The 23,994-nt window shown below is 48.5% G+C and overlaps 1 protein-coding gene across 1 annotated transcript in view; it reads right to left on the reverse strand.

Annotated features, from left to right (window-relative positions):
• Positions 1-23,994, reverse strand: part of LOC119953758 (protein HEATR9-like) — a 106,047-nt gene that overhangs the window by 68,109 nt on the left and 13,944 nt on the right. The window contains exons 2-4 of the mRNA XM_038778346.1: positions 15,587-15,698; positions 14,573-14,721; positions 13,527-13,653 (exon numbers count right to left, since the gene is read on the reverse strand). Coding sequence (XP_038634274.1) covers positions 13,527-13,653; positions 14,573-14,721; positions 15,587-15,688 — 378 coding nt within the window. The 5' untranslated portion in view covers positions 15,689-15,698. The remainder of the gene's footprint in view (positions 1-13,526; positions 13,654-14,572; positions 14,722-15,586; positions 15,699-23,994) is intronic.

The following is a 23,994-nucleotide window of genomic DNA, read 5'->3' on the forward strand; positions in this document are numbered from 1 at the left end:
ACTGAAGACGTGTGATACATATCAGGTGAATTATTCAAGTGAGAACCCGGGCAACATGGGTTGAGAGAAGTGAAGAGGAAAATAAGACTGGCAAAGAGAGAGTATGAGAATAGAATGATGGTTGACATAACAGGTAACACAAAAATCATCTACCAGCATGTAAATAGTAACCAGGTAGTAAAAGGCAGGATGGAGACCTTTAGGGACAAGGAAGGTGACATATATGCTTCATGGTACAAACTAAGGCTGGAATACTTAATGAGTAATTCGTCAGGGTATTTACCAAGGAAGAGGATGCTGACAAAATATCAGTAGAAAGCGAGATGACTAATGGATGGGATGAATGCTAATAGGCAACATGTACTGGAAAGGTTGTCTATTCTTAGAGTGCATAGATCACTTGACCTGGATCACTTGCATTCCACGTTGCTAATGGAAATTGGGGTGGAGGTGGAGGAACTCGCTGCTTGCCGGAATCTTCCGATCCTCCCTATGTATGGCATAGGTGCCAGAAGATTATACAGTGGCAAATGTTTGTTGAAGAAAGGATGTAAGGATACTCTTAGTAACTACTGGCTGATCAGTTTAACCTCAGTGATTGGTAAGGTTTTAGAAACAATTAAAAAAGTAAAATATCAACATGCGCTTGGTGAGGTTTCAGTTAATTAAGGAGAGCCAACGCAGATTTATAAAAGGCCGGTGGAGTTTGAATTTTTTGATAAAATAACAGAGGGAATTGATGAATGGAAAGTAATGGATTTTCTTTATAAGGACTTTCAAAAGACAGTTGAAAACGTACCACAGAAATAATTGGCCCTTCGAGCAGCAGGAGCTCAGAGAGGGAGAGTGCCCATAAAACAGTGAGAGTTTGGAGAAAGAGAGGCCATAAAGCGGTGTGAGTTTGGAGAAAGAGAGGCCATAAAGCGGTGTGAGTTCACAGCGAGAGCCTGTGAAGTAACGAGAATTTGGAAAGAGAGAGCCTATAAAGCAGAAGAGAAAATGCTGGAAAATCACAGCAGGTCTGACAGCATCTGTAAGGAGAGAAAAGAGCTAATGTTTCGTGTCCAGATGACCCTTTGTCAAAATTGGGAATTTGGAAAGAGAAAGAGCTCATAAAGCACGAGGAGTTTGGAAAGAGAGGAAGAGTCCATGAAGCAGTGAGAGTTCAGAGAGAGAGAAATCCCATAAAGCAGCGGGAATTCAGAGAGCGAGAGAGAGATCCCGTAAAGCAGCGGGAGTTCAGAGAGAGAGATCCCTTAAAGCAGCGGGAGTTCAGAGAGAGAGAGAGAGAGAGAGAGAGAGAGATCCCATAAAGCAGTGGGAGTTCAGAGAGAGATCCCGTAAAGCAGTGGGAGTTCAGAGAGAGAGAGAGAGAGAGAGATCCCGTAAAGCAGTGGGAGTTCAGAGAGCGAGAGAGAGATCCCGTAAAGCAGCAGGAGTTCAGAGAGAGAGAGAGATCCCTTAAAGCAGCGGGAGTTCAGAGAGCGAGAGAGAGATCCCGTAAAGCAGCGGGAGTTCAGAGAGAGAGAGAGATCCCTTAAAGCAGCGGGAGTTCAGAGAGAGAGAGAGAGACCCCGTAAAGCAGTGGGAGTTCAGAGAGCGAGAGAGAGATCACGTAAAGCAGCGGGAGTTCAGAGAGACACAGAGAGAGATCACGTAAAGCAGCGGGAGTTCAGAGAGAGACAGAGAGAGATCCCAGAAAGCAGCGGGAGTTCAGAGAGACAGAGAGAGATCCCAGAAAGCAGCGGGAGTTCAGAGAGACAGAGAGAGATCCCTTAAAGCAGCGGGAGTTCAGAGAGAGAGAGAGATCCCGAAAAGCAGTGGGAGTTCAGAGAGAGAGAGAGAGAGATACCATAAAACAGTGGGAGTTCAGAGAGCGAGAGAGAGATCCCGTAAAGCAGCGGGAGTTCAGAGAGAGAGAGAGATCCCTTAAAGCAGCGGGAGTTCAGAGAGAGAGAGAGATCCCTTAAAGCAGCGGGGGTTCAGAGAGAGAGAGAGAGAGACCCCGTAAAGCAGTGGGAGTTCAGAGAGCGAGAGAGAGATCCCGTAAAGCAGTGGGAGTTCAGAGAGCGAGAGAGAGATCACGTAAAGCAGCGGGAGTTCAGAGAGACACAGAGAGAGATCACGTAAAGCAGCGGGAGTTCAGAGAGAGACAGAGAGAGATCCAGAAAGCAGCGGGAGTTCAGAGAGACAGAGAGAGATCCCGTAAAGCAGTGGGAGTTCAGAGAGAGATCCCCAAAAGCAGCAGGAGTTCAGAGAGTGAGAGAGAGATCCCAGAAAGCAGCGGGAGTTCAGAGAGAAAGAGAGAGAGATCCCAAAAAGCAGCGGGAGTTCAGAGAGACAGAGAGAGATCCCAGAAAGCAGCGGGAGTTCAGAGAGTGAGAGAGAGAGCCCATGAAGCTGCAGGAGTTTGCCGAGATACACCATAAAGCTGCAGGAATTTGGAGAGAGAGAGAACCCATAAAGCAGGGAGAGAGAGGCCACAGAGCAGTGGAGTACAGAGAGAGAGAGCCTATAAGGCTGTGGAGAGAGCCAATGAAGCAGTGGGAATTCACAGAGGGAAGAGATCCAATAAAGCAATGAGAGTTTGGAGAAGGAGAGAACCCATAAAGAAGTGGAGTCACGACAGTGCATCTGCAAGTCTAAGCATTACATGGATAGAACATGCAAAGAGGTGGTTGTGGTGATATAACCATTGTAGATATGTGTACTTGCATGAGGGGGATGTATGGCTGTACCTGTAATACAGGTTCCTCCGGTAAACCCCTGCCAGCTAGCTCCGCCCACAGGGAGCTTGTGTATAAATATGCGTGTGAGTCACTGAGATCCAATTCTACAGCTGCCGCCGGAGGAGTAGCATGGAACTGCTCAAGGAGAACTATGCACAGTCGACGAACACCCTGTTTGCGAGACATCTAATCTCTACTCGCGTCCAGCAGCCGGGTGAGTCGATTGAGGACTTCTGGAGGGCCCTTATACCTCTGGTACGAGACTGCGACTGCCGGGCCCTCACAGCCACAGAACACTCTGACTTACTCATGCGCGATGTCTTTGTTACAGGCATTGCATCGGACCCCATCCGGCAACGACTGCTGGAAGGGGTCGCCCCCGACCTCGCGGCCACAAAGACTCTGGCGCCTTCAATGACGGCCGCCTCCCTTAGTGCGCGATCTTACTCCGCTAGCCACTCGGCCCACCCGTCCTACCCCTCATGGACCCCGTAACCGGCCCCCCCAGCAGCCGTTCCCGCACACTACGCCTGCTCTGCTCGCCGCACCGCGCTGCCTGGGGGGTCCCCGCTGTTACTTCTGCGGTCAGCAGAAGCACCCTCGCCAACGCTGCCCGGCCCGCACCGCGACCTGCAAAGCTTGTGGCAAGAAAGGCCACTTTGCAGCGGTGTGTCAGTCCCGGACGGTTGCCGCTATCGCGCCCGCATTCCCCCCCTCGCCTCAGCCGATCGCACAATGGGCCCTGCCGTCCGCTCCCCCCAACGCCACGTGAGATCAGTGGGTGCTGCCATCTTTCGCCGCCCTCGCCACATGCACTCCATGGGCGCCACCATCTTCATCGCCCACCGCCATGTGCGTTCCATGGGCGCCGCCATCTTGTCCCGACCCCACAACGTGCGCTTCATGGGCGCCGCCATCTTGTCCGCCGCCATCTTCTCCCTCACAGGTACTCCAGACGACGCCATTTTGTCCTCCCGGGACGGGGCCAGGGGACACCGGTCGCTACCGCTACTCGTCGGACTCATCAGACTCGACTGCCGATCGCCCGCTACTCGCATCCGTTACGCTCGACCAGTCGCGTCCTCGCAACCTGGCACCCTCTTCCACAACGGTGCTGGTCAACGGCCACGTGACCTCCTGCCTCATTGACTCCGGGAGCACCGAGAGCTTCGTCCACCATGGTAAGGCGCTATTCCCTTGCGGTCCATCCCGCCAACCGGCAGATCTCTCTCGCCTCCGGTTCCCACTCTGTCCCGATCCGGGGTTTCTGCCTGGTTAAACTTACTGTACAGGGCGTGGAATTCATCCGTTTCCATCTGTACATTCTCCCCAACCTCTGCGCGTCGCTCTTACTAGGCCTGGATTTCCAATGCAATCTCCACAGCTTCACCCTCAAATTTGGCGGACCCCTACCTCCCCTCACCATGTGCGGCCTCGTGACCCTCAAGGTCGAGCCTTCCTCCTTCTTTGCCAATCTGACCGCAGATTGCAAGCCCGTCGCCACCAGGAGCAGATGGTACAGCACCCAGGACAAGGCCTTCATCAGGTCCGAAGTCCAGCGGCTGCTTCGGGAGGGTATTATCGAGGCCAGCAACAGTCCTTGGAGAGCCCAGGTGGTAGTGGTTAAGACCGGGGAGAAGCACAGGATGGTCGTGGACTACAGCCAGACAATCAACCGGTGCACGCAGCTCGACGCGTACCCTCTCCCCCGCATATCTGATATGGTCAATCAGATTGCACAGTACCGGGTCTTCTCTACTATTGACCTGAAATCCGCCTACCACCAGCTCCCCATCCGTAAATCGGACCGTCCCTACACTGCCTTCGAGGCAGACGGTCGTCTGTACCAATTTCTTAGGGTTCCCTTCGGCATCACAAATGGAGTCTCGGTATTTCAACGAGAAATGGACCGAATGGTTGACCGGTACGGACTGCAGGCCACCTTCCCGTACCTCGACAATGTCACCATCTGCGGCCATGACCAGCAGGACCATGACGCCAACCTTTCTAAATTCCTATACACCGCATCTCTCCTTAGTCTCACGTACAACAAGGAGAAGTGTGTGTTCCGCACAGACCGCTTAGCCATCCTCGGCTACGTAGTCCAAAACGGACTATTGGGGCCCGACCCGGACTGCATGCGCCCCCTCATGGAGCTTCCACTCCCCCACTGCCCCAAGACCCTCAAACGCTGCCTGGGGTTCTTCTCTTATTACGCCCAGTGGGTCCCACAATACGTGGACAAGGCCCGCCCACTTATCCAGTCCACACATTTTCCCCTCACGGCCGAGGCACAACAGGCCTTCGTCCGTATTCGCTCTGACATAGCCAAGGCCGGGATGCACGCAGTAGATGAGACACTGCCTTTTCAAGTAGAAAGCGACACTTCCGCCACTCCGAGTCAGGCAGGCAGACCCGTGGCATTCTTTTCACGCACCCGCCACACCTCCGAAATTCGACATTCCTCTGTTGAAAAGGAGGCCCAGGCAATCGTTGAAACGGTGCGGCACTGGAGGCATTACCTGGCCGGCAGGAGATTTACTCTCCTCACTGACCAACGGTCGGTAGCCTTCATGTTCAACAACACGCAGCGGGGCAAGATCAAGAATGACAAAATCTTGCGGTGGAGAATCGAGCTCTCCACCTTTAACTACGAGATCTTGTATCACCCCGGCAAGCTCAACGAGCCCCCAGACGCCCTCTCCCGAGGTACATGTGCCAGCGCACAAGTGAACCAGCTCCGTGCCTTGCACGAGAGCCTTTGCCATCCGGGGGTCACTCGCTTGTACCATCTAATCAAAGCCCACAATCTGCCCTACTCCGTCGAGGAAGTACGGACAGTCACCAGAGCCTGCCAGGTCTGTGCCGAGTGCAAGCCGCACTTCTACCGGCCAGATTGCGCGCGCCTGGTGAAAGCATCCCGCCCCTTTGAACGCCTCAGCGTAGATTTCAAAGGGCCCCTCCCCTCCACCGACCGCAACACCTACATCTTTAATGTGGTCGATGAATTTTCTAGGTTCCCCTTCGCCATCCCATGCCCGGATATGACGTCTGCCACTGTCATCAAGGCCCTGGATTCCATTTTCGCTCTGTTCGGTTTCCCCGACTACATCCACAGTGACAGGGGATCCTCGTTCATGAGTAAGGAGCTGCGTCAGTTCCTGCTCAGCAGGGGTATCGCCTCCAGCAGGACGACCAGCTACAACCCCCAGGGAAACGGGCAGGTAGAGAGGGAGAACAGGACGGTATGGAGGGCCGTCCAGCTGGCCCTACGGTCCAGGAACCTCCCAACCGCTCGCTGGCAGCAGGTCCTCCCTGACGCGCTCCATTCCATTTGGTCACTACTGTGCACCCCATGAACGTGTTTTTGCCTTCCCTAGGAAGTCTACATCCGGGGTGTCGCTCCCGGCTTGGATCACGACTCCGGGCCCAGTCCTTCTCCGTAGGCATGTCTGGCACCACAAGGCGGAACCCCTAGTGGACAAAGTACGTCTACTCCACGCCAACCCTCAGTATGCCTACGTGGAGTTCCCCGACGGCCGCCAGGACACAGTCTCGCTCCGGGACCTGGCTCCCTCAGGTGCTGATCCCATGCCCACACCCCTTCCCGCGCCAACCCCAGCGCCCCCCTATTCGTCCCCATCAGGTCCATCCCTCATCCCCTGCCCACCCTGGAGGACACGGAAGATTTCGGCTCGCTCTCGGAGTCATCCCGCCAGCAGCCAGCACCAACACTGCCAGCATCTGCACCATCGTTGCCATCACCTTCTGTGCCGACGTCGCCACCACAGCAACGCCGATCACAGCGGAACGTTCGACCGCCGATTCAGCTCAACCTGTAACCTACTAACTGGATGGACTCTTGGTTTTCTTTGTTTGAACCCTTTTGCAAATAGATCATCCTTTGTATTATAGTTACACGTCACCCCCGCCGGACTCATTTTTTACAGGGGGTGAATGTGGTGATATAACCTCTGTTGATATGTGTACTTGCAGTAGGGGGATGTATGGCTGTACCTGTAATACAGGTTCCTCCGGTAAGCCCCTGTCGGCTAGCTCCGCCCACAGGGAGCTTGTGTATAAATATGCGTGTGAGTCACTGAGATCCTATTCTACAGCTGCTGCCAGAGGAATAGCATCACACAGCAATAAAGCCTCGAGTGTACATGTCTCTAGTCTTTGTGTGCAATTGTTAGCGCCACAGTGGTCACACTGCAGCTAAGAAGTACACTGGCAGAGAGGGAATGGGTCACGAAGCGGAACAGGCAGGTAGTGCAGGAATCACCTGAGGTCGAGGTGAATGAGGAGGTAACTGCTACACTAAAAAAATTTACAATTGAGAAGGCAGAAATGTTAGAAAGATAATCTTTACTTAAAATGAGTAAGGTACCAGGATGGAGAGATGCATACAAAGGGACAGAGGAAAGTGAGTGTGAAAATTTCAGAGGTATTGGTGATTATCTTCCATTCTTCCTTAGACACACAGGTGGTGCCAGAGGACTGGAGAATTGTGAATGTTGCACCCTTGTTCAAAAAGGGGTTCAAGGATAAAGCCAGGAACTAGACAATCTGTTTGATTTCAATGACAGGGAAACCTCTGGAAACAGAAGTTCAGGACAAAATTGTTCTGAACAAAAACAATAGTCAGTTTGAAGTGCAATATAATTAAGGAACAACAGGATGGATTCATTAAATGAAAATGAAGTTTAACTAAAGCTGATGTTTCTTGAGGAGGTCACAACGAAAGTTGATACGGGTAACACTATTGATGTGGGGTACATGGATTTTCAAAAGGCATTTGATACAGTACCACATCCATTCCATCACCAACACCATGAACCCCTGCATCACCATAAACATCCCATCACCATCAAACCCCCATCACCAGCAATGTCCCCCATCACCAGCAACGCCCCCATCAGCATCAATCCCCTATCATCAGCAAACCCACATCAACAGCAAACCCACCCCCATCACCAGCAACCCCACATCACCAGCAACATCCCCATCACCATCAAACCCCCATCACCAGCAACCCCCCCATCACCAGCAACCCCCCCCTCATCACCAGCGACGTCCCCATCACCATCAAACCCCCATCACCAGCAACCCCCCCATCACCAGCAACCCCCCCATCACCAGCAACCCCCCCTCATCACCAGCGACGTCCCCATCACCATCAAACCCCCATCACCAGCAACCACCCCATCACCAGCAAAGCCACCCCCATCACCAGCAACACCCCCATCAGCATCGATCCCCTACCATCAGCAAACCCCCATCACCAGCAATCCCACCCCCATGACCAGCAACCCCACATCACCAGCAACGTCCCCATTACCATCAAACCTCCTACACCAGCAACCCCACATCACCAGCAACCCCCCCCCCCATCATCAGCAAACCCCCATCACCAGCAACCCCCCCATCACCAGCAACCCCCCCATCACCAGCAACACCCCCATCAGCATCCATCCCCCATCACCAGCAACGCCCCCATCACCAGCAAAGCCCCCATCAGCATCGATCCCCCATCATCAGCAAACCCCCATCACAAGCAACCCTCCCCCCATCAGCATCGATATCCCATCACCAGCTACCCTCCCCCCCATCAACATCGATATCCCATCACCAGCTACCCTCCCCCCCATCAGCATCGATATCCCATCACCAGCTACCCTCCCCCCATCAGAGAGGAGTTGAACACGTGGCTACAGGGATGGTGCATGAGGGAGGTTTTGGTTTCCTGGATAATTGGGGCTCATTCTGGGGTAGGTGGGACTTCTACAAACAGGATGGTCTTCACCTGAACCAGAGGGGTACCAATATCCTGGGGGGGAGATTTGCTAGTGCTCTTCGGGGGGGGTTTAAACTAATTCATCAGGGGGATGGGAACCTAAATTATAGTCCCAGTGTACAGGATGTTGAAAATAGTGAGGTCAGGGATAGGGTTAAAAGTTCAAAAGTGGGCACCGGCAAGCAAGACGCTGGTTTGAAGTGTGTCTACTTCAACGCTAGGAGCATCCGGAATAAGGTGGGTGAGCTTGCAGCATGGGTTGGTACCTGGGATCTCGATGTTGTGGCGATTTCGGAGACATGGGTAGAGCAGGGACAGGAATGGTTGTTGCAGCTTCCAGGATTTAGATGTTTCTGTAAGAACAGAGAAGATGGTAAAAGAGGGGGGGGGGGGGTGGCACTGTTAATCAAGGAAAGTATTACGGCGGTAGAAAGGATGTTTGAGGACTCGTCTACTGAGGTAGTATGGGCCGAGGTTAGGAACAGGAGAGGAGAGGTCACCCTGTTGGGAGTTGTCTATAGACCTCCGAATAGTTCCAGAGATGTAGAGGAAAGGATTGCAAAGATGATTCTCGACAGGAGCGAGAGTAACAGGGTAGTTGTTATGGGGGCTTTAACTTTCCAAATATTGACTGGAAATACTATAGTTCGAGTACTATAGATGGGTCAGTTTTTATGCAGTGTGTGCAGGAGGGTTTTCTGACACAGTATGTAGACAGGCCAACAAGGGGCGAGGCCACATTGGGTTTGGTACTGGGTAATGAACCCGGCCAGGTGTTAGATTTAGATGTAGGTGAGTACTTTGGTGATAGTGATCACAACTCGGTTATGTTTACTTTAGCAATGGGCAGGGATAGGTATGTACCGCAAGGCAAGAATTATAGCTGGGGGAAAGGCAATTATGATGCTATTTGGCAAGATTTAGGATGTATAGGATGGGGAAGGAAACTGCAGGGGATGGGTACAATCGAAATATGGAGCTTTTTCAAGGAACAGCAACTGTGTGTCCTTGATAAGTATGTACCTGTCAGGCAGGGAGGAAGTTGTCGAGCAAGGGAACCGTGGTTTACTAAGGAAGTTGAAGCACTTGTCAAGAGGAAGAAGAAGGCTTATGTCAGGATGAGACATGAAGGCTCAGTTAGGGCACTTGAGAGTTACAAGTTAGCCAGGAAGGACCTAAAGGGAGAGTTAAGAAGAGCGAGGACAGGACACGAAAAGTCGTTGGCAGATAGGATCAAGGAAAACCCTAAGGCTTTCTATAGGTATATCAGGAACAAAAGAATGACTAGAGTAAGATTAGGGCCAATCAAGGATAGCAGTGGAAAGTTGTGTGTGGAATCAGAGGAGATAGGGGAAGCGTTAAATGGATATTTTTCATCCGTGTTTACACTGGAGAAAGACAATGTTGTCGAGGAGAATACTCAGGTTCAGTCGACCAGGCTAGATGGAATTGAGGTTCAAAAGGAGGAGGTGTTATCAATTTTGGAAAATGTCAAAATAGATAAGTCCCCTGGGCCAGATGGGATTTATCCTAGGATTCTCTGGGAAGCCAGGGAGGAGATTGCAGAGCCTTTGTCCTTGATTTTTATGTTGTCTTTGTCGACAGGAATAGTGCCGGAAGACTGGAGAATAGCAAATGTTGTCCCCTTGTTCAAGAAGGGGAGCAGAGACAACCCTGGTAATTATAGACCTGTGAGCCTTACTTCGGTTGTGGGTAAAATGTTGGAAAAGATTATAAGAGATAGGGTTTATAATCATCTTGAAAAGAACAAGTTGATTAGCGATAGTCAACACGGTTTTGTGAAGGGTAGGTCATGCCTCACAAACCTTATTGAGTTTTTTGAGAAGGTGACCAAACAGGTGGATGAGGGTAAAGCGGTTGATGTGGTGTATATGGATTTCAGTAAGGTATTTGATAAGGTTCCCCACGGTAGGCTACTGCAGAAAATAAGGAAGTATGGGATTGAAGGTGATTTAGCGGTTTGGATCAGTAATTGGCTAGCTGAAAGAAGACAGAGGGTGGTGGTTGATGGCAAATGTTCATCCTGGAGTTCAGTTACTAGTGGTGTACCGCAAGGATCTGTTTTGGGGCCACTGCTGTTGTCATTTTTATAAATGACCTGGAAGAGGGTGTAGAAGGATGGGTTAGTAAATTTGCAGATGACATGAAGGTCGGTGGAGTTGTCGATAGTGCTGAAGGATGTTATAGGATAGGACATAGATAAGTTGCAGAGCTGGGCTGAGAAGTGGCAGATGGAGTTTAATGTGGAAAAGTGTGAGGTGGTTCACTTTGGAAGGAGTAACAGGAATGCAGAGTACTGGGCTAATGGCAAGATTCTTGGTAGTGTAGATGAACAGAGAGGTCTCGGCATCCAGGTACATAAATCCCTGAAAGTTGCCACCCAGGTTAATAGGGCTGTTAAGAAGGCATATGGTGTGCTAGCCTTTATCAGTAGGGGGATTGAGTTTCGGAGCCACAAGGCCATGCTGCAGCTGTACATAACTCTGGTGCGGCCGCTCCTGGAGTACTGCGTGCAGTTCTGGTCACCACATTATAGGAAGGATGTGGAAGCTTTGGAAAGGGTTCAGAGGAGATTTACTAGGATGTTGCCTGGTATGGAGGGAAGGTCTTACGAGGAAAGGCTCAGGGACTTGAGGTTGTTTTCGTTAGAGAGGAGAAGGCTGAGAGGTGACTTAATAGAGACATATGATAGTCAGAGGGTTAGATAGGGTGGACAGTGAGAGTCTTTTTCCTCGGATGGTGATAACCAACACGAGGGGACATAGCTTTAAATTAAGGGGTGGTAGATATAGGATAGATGTCAGAGGCAGTTTCTTTACTCAGAGAGTAGTAGGGGTGTGGAACACCCTGCCTGCAACAGTAGTAGACTCGCCAATTTTAAGGGCATTTAAGTGGTCACTGGATAGACATATGGATGAAAATGGAATAGTGTAGGTCAGATAGGCTTCAGATGGTTTCACGGGTCGGCGCAACATCGAGGGCTGAAGGGCCATTACTGCGCTGTAATGTTCTATGTTCTATGTTCAATCGCCACATCGCTGTGAACACCCACATCACCATCAATCTCCACACCACCATCAATCTCAACACCACCATCAATCTCCACACCACCATCAATCTCCACACCACCATCAATCTCCACATCACTGTGAACACCAACATCACCATCAATCTCCACACCACCATCAATCTCAACACCACCATCAATCTCCACACCACCATCAATCTCCACATCACTGTGAACACCCACATCACCATCAATCTCCACATCACCATCAATCTCCACATCACTGTGAACACCCACATCACCATCAATCTCCACATCACCATCAATCTCCACATCACCGTGAACACCCACATCAATGTGAACACCGACATCACCGTGAACACCCACATCATTGTGAACAACCACATCACCGTGAAAACCCACATCACCGTGAACACCTACATCACCGTGAACACCTACATCACCGTGAACACCCACATCATTGTGAATACCCACATCACCGTGAACACCCACATCATTGTGAATACCCACATCACTGTGAACACCCACATCACTGTGAACACCCACATCACTGTGAACACCCAGATCACCGTGAACAGCCACATCACTGTGAACACCCAGATCACCGTGAACAGTCACATCACTGTGAACACCCAGATCACCGTGAACACCCACATCACCATGAACACTCACATCACCGTGAACACCCACATCACCGTGAACAGCAACATCACTGTGAACACCCACATTACCGTGAACACCCACAGCACCGTGAACAGCTACACCACTGTGAACACCCAGATCACCTTGAACACCCACATCACCGTGAACACCCACTCACTGTGAACACCCACATCACCGTGAATAGCTACATCACTGTGAACACCCATATCACCGTGAACACCCACATCACCGTGAACAGCAACATCACCGTGAACAGCAACATCACCGTGAACACCCACATCACCGTGAACACCCACATCACCGTGAACAGCAACATCACCGTGAACACCCACATCACCGTGAACACCCACATCACCGTGAACAGCAACATCACCGTGAACACCCGCATCACTGTGAACACCCACATCACTGTGAACACCCACACCACCGTGAACACCCATATCACTGTGAACACCCACATCATTGTGAACACCCACATCACCGTGAACACCCACATCACCGTGAACACCCGCATCACTGTGAACACCCACGTCACTGTGAACACGCACATCACCGTGAACACCCACATCATTGTGAACACCCACATCACCGTGAACACCCACATCACTGTGAATACCCACATCACTGTGAACACCCACATCATTGTGAACACCCACATCACCGTGAACACCCACATCACTGTGAACAGCTATATCACTGTGAACACCCACATCAACGTGAACACCCACATCACTGATCAGAGGGTTAGATAGGGTGGACAGCGAGAGCCTTCTCCCGCGGATGGAGGTGGCTAGCACGAGGGGACATAGCCTTAAATTGAGGGGTAATAGATATAGGACAGAGGTCAGAGGTGGGTTTTTTACGCAAAGAGTGGTGAGGCCGTGGAATGCCCTACCTGCAACAGTAGTGAACATGCCAACATTGAGGGCATTTAAAAATTTATTGGATAAGCATATGGATGATAAGGGAATAGTGTAGGTTAGATGGCCTTTAGATTTTTTCCATGTCGGTGCAACATCGAGGGCCGAAGGGCCTGTACTGCACTGTATCGTTCTATGTTCTATGTTCTATCACCGTGAACACCCACATCACTGTGAACACCCACATCACTGTGAACACCCACTCACTGTGAACACCCACATCACAGTGAACACCCACTCACTGTGAACACCCACATCACTGTGAACAGCTATATCACTGTGAACACCCACATCAACGTGAACACCCACATCACTGTGAACACCCGCATCATCATCAGTCCCCACATTGCCACCCATGTTACACTGACCTTCACCCTCTGCCACTTCAAGGGTTGTGAGGCTGGGTTGATTGATCTTGGTTTTTTTTGTATCTTGGTAACGCTTAGAAGGATGGCAAAAGTTCCTTTACGGAACTGCTGCATGTAGTAATCATGCCTGTAACATAATAAAGCTAATGTCAGAGAAAAATGCAAATGCTCCCAAATCCCTGTGTTCCCCTAAACACAAACCTCCCTGTTACATGAAAGCCGAAATGTGTTGACAGTAAACCACCCGCTTTACGTGCATTTGGCCTATCCATCTGCACCCTGGTACCCGACTCCCAAACCCAGCCCACCAACAGGATTCCCCCCCCCCCCCCCCCCCCCCCTCCGCAAGAAGACCCCTCTCTAGTTGGACATTTATCTGGACATGCCATGTCACACCCTCACATTCCTGCCACTCATCAAACGATGCATCCCATCGCATGAAGCTCTGCCCTCCCTCATCAATTAAACAGACAGTTGTCCAATTGGATGTCTCTTGACAGTTAAATAGCTCTTTCTCCCCCACCCCCCTCCATGTCTGATATTATTATAATGCAGAAGCAACAAGGAAATAAAAGGAACAGATTTATTTTTAATGTCCAAAATTTCTCATCCTGGGGCCTCTCACAAATTTGGAAATTGGTCTTTCATTCCTCGTGGCTGTATTGCCTCAGTATTGGCTGTCATTCTCAGGGAGGACACTGGTGAAAAAGGGAGGGGAGCAGAAAATGGCTGCCACCGGCCGCATGCTCCCTGGCTTCCTATTTCTGTAACGTGGACAGTGTAATTATTATTGGACAGATTGGGAAGGACCCTTTAAATTTTAATCCACTGCCACTTTCACTGCCACAGCAAACAGTATTGTAAGTGTTTGATGGGGTTAGGGGAGAGGGAGCTTTACTCTGTATGTAACCCCGTGCTGCCCAGGGAGTGTTTAAGGGATATTGGGTGCAGTAAGCTGGAAGGTGATGCAATCCCAAGTGGAGGTTTGGTTTTTAACTGGTTAATAGTAATAATAATGCTAAGCAACCAGTTGGATTAGCTCTTACCTGGCTTTTTTCTTCTTCTGTTCCTCAGCCTGTTGTTGTTTGCTATTCTTGGTGTGACAGGTCACACTTTGCTGGCTGATTATGTGAGGCTGTTGTTTGATGGAATCTGGGTTCTCTCCTGACCACCTGGTTGGCAGTGGTGGAAACACCTGTTTCAGATTTGTAAGAACAGTCCTTAACCACAGAACAAATTGAATAAAACACCCTTGTGAGTTTTCACTCAAGGCTCCTTCACCCCTTTCATTTAAGAGGGAAATGAATAAGTATTTCAATGGGAAAGCTGCTGATGGGTAGGGGTAACGTGGGCAGTGAAATTAAATTCTAGTACTATGTGGAACATTTGCAGTAATTTCCAACTTGGTCTGAGCACGTTTCTGAGCTTATTGGCCTCCAACCGTACAAAGAGTGTAAGGGTCCTTCCTGTTTATTATTTGTTTATTCTCTTATTTCCCCTACCTTTTATTTTGCTGTTGACCTATAGATGATTGAGGGACATCTCACTTTAAGGCAAGCAGCCTGTAAGAAGCTGGGGTGGCTTTAATTCAAACAAAAGAATCCAGAAGGCTGAGCTGGTTTAAATTGGGGATTGCACACTGTCTGGCATCAGTGAGGATTCAGTTTGATTGATTAGCTGATAGTCAATGAATTGGCCCTAAGGGCTGTATTCTGCCCTGTAACAGGTGGTGATTGGATATTATTCCACTGGAAGGCCTTTCAGAGTCCTGAGGTTTTGAGTTTGGTTTCAGTTTTGATTCTGGCAGCCCGGTGAAGAGATCCAACTAACTCTCTCCAAAAGGATCCAGCTAATTCTCTCCAGAAGAGCGAGGGCTGGCTCTCTCTCCACCAAGCCTCTGACTACTGTTCTCTTAAGACTGCAGAGGCCTGAATGCAAACCTCGAGCTGAAGGCCCATTTGATGAGAAATAAGGTGTCTCTCCAGAAAGCCTGCTGCCTATGAGTACGGCATTTTCTAAACTACAGGGACGCTGTAAAATTCCGCTCTAAGTTGCCTTACCTCTTTAAAATATCGATGATCCTTTTTCTTCTCAAACAAGGAGATCATTGGAAACTCCGATATTGCTGCTGACTCTGGCAGCCATTCTTCTTCCTCACTCATCTTAGAAAGGCTATGATAAAATAGCAAGACATCAGCTCAGTCCTAGCACAATAATTACCCTCAATATACTAAATTGTTTAGGTACAGAGCTATGATCCCTCTACACGGTTCCATCAAACACTCCCAGGACTGGTACAGCAGCGGTTAGAACATAGAACAGTACAGCACAGAACAGGCCCTTCGGCCCTCAATGTTGTGCCGAGCAATGATCACCCTACTCAAACCCACGTATCCACCCTATACCCGTAACCCAACAATCCCCCCATTAACCTTACTTTTTAGGACACTACGGGCAATTTAGCATGGCCAATCCACCTAACCCGCACATCTTTGGACTGTGGAAGGAAACCGGAGTACCCGGAGAAAACCCACGCACACACGGGGAGGACGTGCAGACTCCACACAGACAGTGACCCAGCCGGGAATCGAACCTGGGACCCTGGAGCTGTGAAGCATTTATGCTAACCACCATGCTACCGTGCTGCCCCAAATATTGGTTAGATACAGGCCAAAATATTCCTTCCTCTTTCGCGGCTGGGATTTTCCAGTGCTGCGAAAATTGAATGGAGTTTTGACTGGAACAACACATTTTCTGTTCTCGCTCGCAACGGGTCCCACCATGGATGAGACCAGAGACTCCCACCCACCGAGTAAAACCTTCCTCAGCATAGTCCCCATCAAGCATTGAAGATACCCTCCATCATGTTGTGTGGCTCTATCACCATCCTAAATGGGATAGATCAGATCTACCCACTCGACCAGGTCGAGAAACTTCAGACTTGGTATCCATGAGGTGCTGTAGGCCCTCAGTAACAGCAGAATTGAATACAACCACAACCTGTAACCTCATGGCCTGGCAATGTCCCCCACTCTCCCATTACTCTAAAAAGGTCAAAGAAGCGGACAAGAGTTTAGGAGCAATGGCAGGCATACCTAAATTGAGGTGTCAACCTGGTAAAGCTACAACACAGGGCTACTTGCACTTCAAATAGCATTAGCAGCCAGTAATAGACAAAACTAAGCAATCCCACAATCAGATCCAAACTCTACAGTCCTGCCACATCCAGCCATGAATGGTGGTGGGCAATTAAACAATTCACTGGCGGGGGAGGCTCCATAAATACCTCCATCCTTAAGGGTGGTTGAGTCCAGCACATCAATGTAAAAAAACAGGACTGAAGCATTTGCGACGAACTTCAGCCAGGAGTGCCACACGGATGATCCATCTCCGCCTCCCCAGCATCACAGATATCAGTCTTCAGCCAATTACATTCACTCCACATGATATTAAAAAATGGCTGAATGCACTGGATACTGCAAAGGCTAAGACCCCTGACAATATTCCGGCAACGTACTGTAGCCTTGTACTCCAGACCTTGCCTCTAGTCAAGCTGCCCCGGAACAGCTACAACACTGGCATCTACCTGGCAATTATTTCCCGTAATAGTAATAATATAATAATCTTTATTGCCACAAGTAGGCTTATATTGCAGTGAAGTTACTGTGAAAAGCCCTGAGTCGCCACATTCCAACACCTGTTCAGGTGCACAGAGGGAGAATTCAGAATGTCCAAATTACCTAACAGCACGTCTTTCGGGATAGTGGGAGGAAACCGGAGCACCCAGAGGAAACTCACACAGACACAGGGAGAACGTGAAGACTCGGCACAGACAGTGATCCAGCCGGGAATTGAACCTGGGACCCTGGTGCTGTGAAGCCACAGTGCTAACCACTGTGCTACCGTGCTGCCCACTGTACACAAAAAACATAAAAAATCAATGGGAATTACTGGCATGTCAGTCTACTCTGATCATTTGCAAAGTGATGGAAGGGGTCATCAGCGGCACTTGCTTGGAAATGGCCTATTCACTGATGCTTAGTTTGGGTTCCGCCAGGGTCACTCAGCTCCTGACCTCATTATGGCCTTGATTTAAACATGGACAAATGAGCTGAACTCCAGAGATGAGATGAAAATGACAGCCCTTGACTTCAAGGTGACATTTGACCGACTGTGGCATCAAGGAGCCCGAGCAAATAGAGATCAGGAGGAAACCTCTCCGCTGGTTGGAGTCATACCTGGCACAAAGGAAGATAGTTGTGGTTATTGGATGCCCATCATCCCAGTTCCAGGATATCACTGCAAGAGTTTATCAGGGTAGTATCCTAGGCCCAACCAAGGCCTGGACAATATCCAAGCTTGGTATTGACAAATAACATTAGTACCACACAAGTGCCAGGCAATGATCATCTCCAACAAGACAGAATCTAGCCATCACACTCTGACATTCACTGGCAGTACCATTGCTGAATCTCCTATTATCAACATCCTGGGGGCTTACCAAGTGCAGCTCCAACAACTCAAGAAGCTCGACACCATCCAAAATAAAGCCACTCGCTTGATTGAAAGACTATCCACAAATACTTTTGAAGCACAGTTGCATCCGTGTGTACCATCTATAAGAGGCACTGCAACAACTCACCAAGACTCCTCAGACAGCACCTTATAAAGCCAAGACCACTACCACTTAGAAGGACAAGAGCCATAGGTACATGGGAACACCACCATCTGCAAGTTACTCTCCAAACAATAGATTTTGATCCTGACTTGGAAATATATTGCTTTTCCTTCACTTCTGCCGAGTCATAATCCTGGAATTCCTTCACTAACAGAAATGTACCTGGGTGTACCCCCACCTCAGGGACTGTAGTGGTTCAAGAAGACCTGCTTCTCAAAGGCAACTGGAGATGGGCAGTAAATGCTGGACTAGCCAGTGACGCCCAAATCCCATGAACAACTATACATTTAACTGTCATATGTGAAGATCATACACTAACCGTTTTAATCTTTAGTAAGTTGACTTTGAAGGAATGGGCTGTTAACAAAGAAACAGTGAGAGGCATTGAAAGAAATATTGGGAACAATAACAAGACCAATAAAGTGCTAAATTTCCAACTCTTCAGTCAAGTGCCCTTGGCTATATACGAGGTAAGATGCAGTGAGAAGTTAAAACAAATGACTTGGGGGCGGCACAGTGGTTAGCACTGCTGCCTCCCGGCGCCGAGGACCTGGGTTTAATCCCGTCTCTGGGTCACTGTCCGTGTGGAGTTTGCACATTCTCCCCCTGTCTGCATGGGTCTCACCACCACAACCCAAAGATGTGCAGGCTAGGTGAATTGGCCACGCTAAATTGCCCCTTAATTGGAAAAAAAAATAATTGGGTACTCTAAAAAATTTTTTAAATGGCTTAACCAAATGCTAAGAAAAGTGGTAATTCATAGCACTAATAAAACTACAGAAAGCAGCAAAAGGCACAAAATTAAATTAACAGCTCTAAGAAAGGATTCCAATAATTTTCCAAGTAAGATGGAGGGAAATCGTAAATAATTTTCATAAATAAATGAATTGAGGAAGTGGCTAAGGGAAATGTAAGTACATTAAAGAAAACCACAGGTAATATTGTTACAGATAAAAAGTTAATGGCTGATTTATTAAACAAGTTTTGTTTCTATTTTCACGATAAAGGAGTAAGAGGCAGATTGTGGATAGCACAATCGCTTCACAGCTCCAGGGTCCCAGGTTCGATTCCAGCTTGGGTCACTGTCTGTGCGGGGTCTGCACATCCTCCCCGTGTGTGCGTGGGTTTCCTCCGGGTGCTCCGGTTTCCTCCCACAGTCCAAAGATGTGCAGGTTAGGTGGATTGGCCATGATAAATTGCCCTTAGTGTCCAAAATTGCCCTTAGTGTTGGGTGGGGTTACTGGGTTATGGGGATAGGGTGGAGGTGTTAACCTTGGGTAGGGTGCTCTTTCCAGGAGCCGGTGCAGGCTCGATGGGCTGAATGGCCTCCTTCTGCACTGTAAATTCTATGTAAATCTTTCTATGTAAAGAGGTAAAACATTAGTTATAAAAGGAAAACTAAAAAGAAATGATGATTTGGACTTATTGTTTATAATATTAATACAACAATGGCAATTATATTTCAGGTTTAGGACTTTTGCCTTTGAATAGGAAATTGATTCATGTCATTCCATATCTAGACACGGGCAGCACAGTGGCACAGTGGTTAGCACTGCTGCCTCACAGCTCCAGGGTCCCGGCTTCAATTCCAGCCTTGGGTGTCACCCCCTCCCTCACAATTACCGTGGAAACTCCCCCAACAAAAAAGGGGACCCCCCTCAATTGAGCTCCCAAGAGGGCCTGCCGGCAGTGCCACCCTGACAGTGTCAAGTTGGCAGTGCCAGAACCGTGCACGGCCACGTTCCTCTCCCCAGAGCCATTAAAACAATTTTTTTTATTGGAGGCATTTTCAAATATATATAGATAACAAAGAAGAAAAACAATAAACAACCACGGCAACAACAGCCAAAACTTCTCCCCCCCCCCGAAAAAATCTCCTCAGGACCATTTTCACCCATAGCAAACACGAGCAGAAAATCCCCCCCCACCCCCGAGATGAACATAGCCCCAAGATCAGCGAACTGTAAATACAACCTTGCCAGTGTCAGCCCTAAATCTTTAACGCACTGAGATGCATCATGCTAAGTAATTCATTAAGTCCCCAGTTGAAAGTTAAACAGAGCCGAGTCTACATCCTTCATTCTTACTCACCATTATGGAGCCCATTTATTTCTGGGGTTAAAGTGCTGGCACAGCATTTTGCAGTTGCTGCCCCATTGTGATATCATGGAGCCTCTGGGTCATGATGCTGTTTGAGGTACAAGTTGAAAGTGTTGTACCTGGAGATTGTGCACCATCCTCTGTCCCCTTCCCTCACCCTCCTCCATCTGTGTGCTGGATATTTTCCAGGATAATTTCATCTTCTTTTTTGCTTTTATCCTTGTTTTGCAATTTGTGAAGAACCTGAATGATATCCTGGTCTACTTATCTTTAGCGATTCAGTAATTATTTATTTTTAATTTCAATCATTCAACAGGAATGCGCTCCTCTGAGGATCTTCTTCTCCAAACAAGGCATCTTTGGTCTTCATGTCTCAGTGGAGGAAAGTCTCAATAAGAATTGGTCATAGAACTTTACAAATGTTGAAATGAGTGATTATATTTGATTAAGTGCTGAGGTCAGTGGGAAGTGGTTCTCTTGTCGGTGTTGTGGGCCTGTGTTATTAATCCTGTCCAAGAATTCCAATTCAACAACAATGTTGTCACCTCAAATGCTGAGGGAGCTAGAAATGCTTCAAATCCTCCTCCTCCTCCTCAACTGGGTCTTCTATTGCAGATAACCAGGCAGGATAGAACTGAAGACTTATCTTTTCACTTACAAGCTTAGGTTACAGAGGCACACCTTCAACCATGCACTTCCAAACACAATTGTTATGGTGGCCACGAAGGATGTCGGCGATCGTCAATAGATCTCCCCCTGGGGCTTCATGGAATATGAATTCCCCTAATAAACGAGTGGTATTTCACCCAACAGGATATGTATGGCGGGAGCCTACAAAACCCTCTGCTCCAACTCAGACTGGCATCTCCATAGGTCCTCGGGCTTGGACATGTGCATTGTAAGATGCAGCAACAGCCTTTTCCTTAATTATCCTCTTACTCTTAATGTATTTATAGAATGTTTGTGGGTCATCCTTGTTTTTACTTTCCAATTCTTCCTTGTCCTCTCTTTGCTTTCCTAATTTCCCTTTTGATTTCACTTCTTTCCTTTCTATATTGCTTTTGGCTTTCTGTATTATTGAGTTCCCGGAGCCAGACATAAGCTTTCTTTACTAACTTATTTTATCCTCCTTGACATCAAGGGGGCTCTAGATTTGGTTGCACCACCCTTTTTCTTTGTGGGAACATGTTTACTCTGAATCCTTTGAATCTCCCCTTTGAATATATCCCGCTGCTCTTGGCACTGATTTACCTTCAAGTAGCTGTTACTAGTCCACTTTTCAATGAATATCTAGGAGGTTGGTTTTCAAGTGACACTGGGAAACTGGTACAGGTTCCGTACTCTGGCTAACTTACGTCCTGCTGGTTCACCGACTGGTTGAACTGGTACTATGGCGGCACGGCAGCACAGTGGCTAGCACTGTGGCTTCACAAGCGCCAGGGACCCGGGTTCTGGGTAAAGTCTTGGAGAGGATTATAAGAGATACGATTTATAATCATCTAGATAGGAATAATATGATTAGGGATAGTCAGCATGGTTTTGTGAAGGGTAGGTCATGCCTCACAAACCTTATCGAGTTCTTTGAGAAGGTGACTGAACAGGTAGACGAGGGTAGAGCAGTTGATGTGGTGTATATGGATTTCAGTAAAGCGTTTGATAAGGTTCCCCACGGTCGGCTATTGCAGAAAATACGGAGGCTGGGGATTGAGGGTGATTTAGAGATGTGGATCAGAAATTGGCTAGTTGAAAGAAGACAGAGGGTGGTGGTTGATGGCAAATGTTCAGAATGGAGTTCAGTTACGAGTGGCGTACCACAAGGATCTGTTCTGGGGCCGTTGCTGTTTGTCATTTTTATAAATGACCTAGAGGAGGGCACAAAAGGTTGGGTGAGTAAATTTGCAGACGACACTAAAGTCGGTGGAGTTGTAGACAGTGTGGAAGGATGTTGCAGGTTACAGAGGGACATAGATAAGCTGCAGAGCTGGGCTGAGAGGTGGCAAATGGAGTTTAATGTAGAGAAGTGTGAGGTGATTCACTTTGGAACGAATAACAGGAATGCGGAATATTTGGCTAATGGTAAAATTCTTGGCAGTGTGGATGAGCAGAGGGATCTCGGTGTCCATGTACATAGATCCCTGAAAGTTGCCATCCAGGTTGATAGGGTTGTAAAGAAGGCCTATGGTGTGTTGGCCTTTATTGGTAGAGGGATTGAGTTCCGGAGCCATGAGGTCATGTTGCAGCTGTACAAAACTCTGGTACGGCCGCAGTTGGAGTATTGCGTACAGTTCTGGTCGCCTCATTATAGGAAGGACGTGGAAGCTTTGGAACGGGTGCAGAGGAGATTTACCAGGATGTTGCCTGGTATGGAGGGAAAATCTTATGAGGAAAGGCTGATGGACTTGAGGTTGTTTTCGTTAGAGAGAAGGTTAAGAGGTGACTTAATAGAGGCATACAAAATGATCAGAGGGTTAGATAGGGTGGACAGTGAGAGCCTTCTCCCACGGATGGAGGTGGCTAGCACGAGGGGACATAGCCTTAAATTGAGGGGTAATAGATATAGGACAGAGGTCAGAGGTAGGTTTTTTACGCAAAGAGTGGTGAGGCCGTGGAATGCCCTACCTGCAACAGTAGTGAACTCGCCAACATTGAGGGCATTTAAAAGTTTATTGGATAAGCATATGGATGATAATGGCATAGTGTAGGTTAGATGGCCTTTAGTTTTTGACTTCTCATGTCGGTGCAACATCGTGGGCCGAAGGGCCTGTACTGCGCTGTATCGTTCTATGTTCTATGTTCAGTTCGCTGCTTGGGTCACTGTCTGTGCGGAGTCTGCACATTCTCCGTGTGTCTGCGTGGGTTTCCTCCGGGCGCTCCGGTTTCCCCCCACAAGTTCAGAAAGACGTGCTTCTTCAGTGAATTCTGAATTCTCCCTCTGCGAATCCGAACAGGCGCCAGAGTGTGGCGATAGGGGATTTTCACAGTAACTTTATTGCAGTGTTAATGTAAGCCTACTTGTGACAATAATAAAGATTATAAAAGGTGGCTTTGGTGGAACTGATCAGAAAACTACTCATAGCTGATCTTGTAAACAGACAAATACAACATGACTGCCTCACTGACTGACTTTTCACAAGTTCATGATATTTTCCAAAGAAGATGTGGTGTTCCTGTTGATTCCACATCTTGTGTTGTGGGTTAACACCTCCAAGGATTTGAGACAGTTTGGTGGCCGAATTCTCCTTTCCTTTTTAAAAAAATGTATTTTATTACCAACATGTATCAGACAGGTTACAACACATAAGCACTCCGGGAAACATACTTCCCAGCAATCAACTATACAGTCTGTACAAAGTTTTGCCTCCTTTTTCAACCCCCACCTGGCGATGAACAGCTCCTCAAACACAGTCACAAACATACCCCACCTTTTCTCAACCCCCCCCTGCGCTGAGCCCCTTAACTCATATTTTATCTTCTCCAACTGCAAGAAGTCGTACAGATCACCCAACCATGCCGCGACCCCTGGTGTCGATGTCAACCACCACTCCAGTAAAATTCACCTCAGCGAGACATTGGCCTTCCTACTCTCCATGAGCTCCCAAATATTGCCACCAAAGGGTCACATCTCCTCCTCTACTACCCTGGCTAAAACCTGGAAACCCCCGCCCAGAATCTTCCCAATTTTCCGCAACC

Source organism: Scyliorhinus canicula, chromosome 18, assembly GCF_902713615.1.
Source record: "Scyliorhinus canicula chromosome 18, sScyCan1.1, whole genome shotgun sequence".
NCBI classification, from domain to species: domain Eukaryota; kingdom Metazoa; phylum Chordata; class Chondrichthyes; order Carcharhiniformes; family Scyliorhinidae; genus Scyliorhinus; species Scyliorhinus canicula.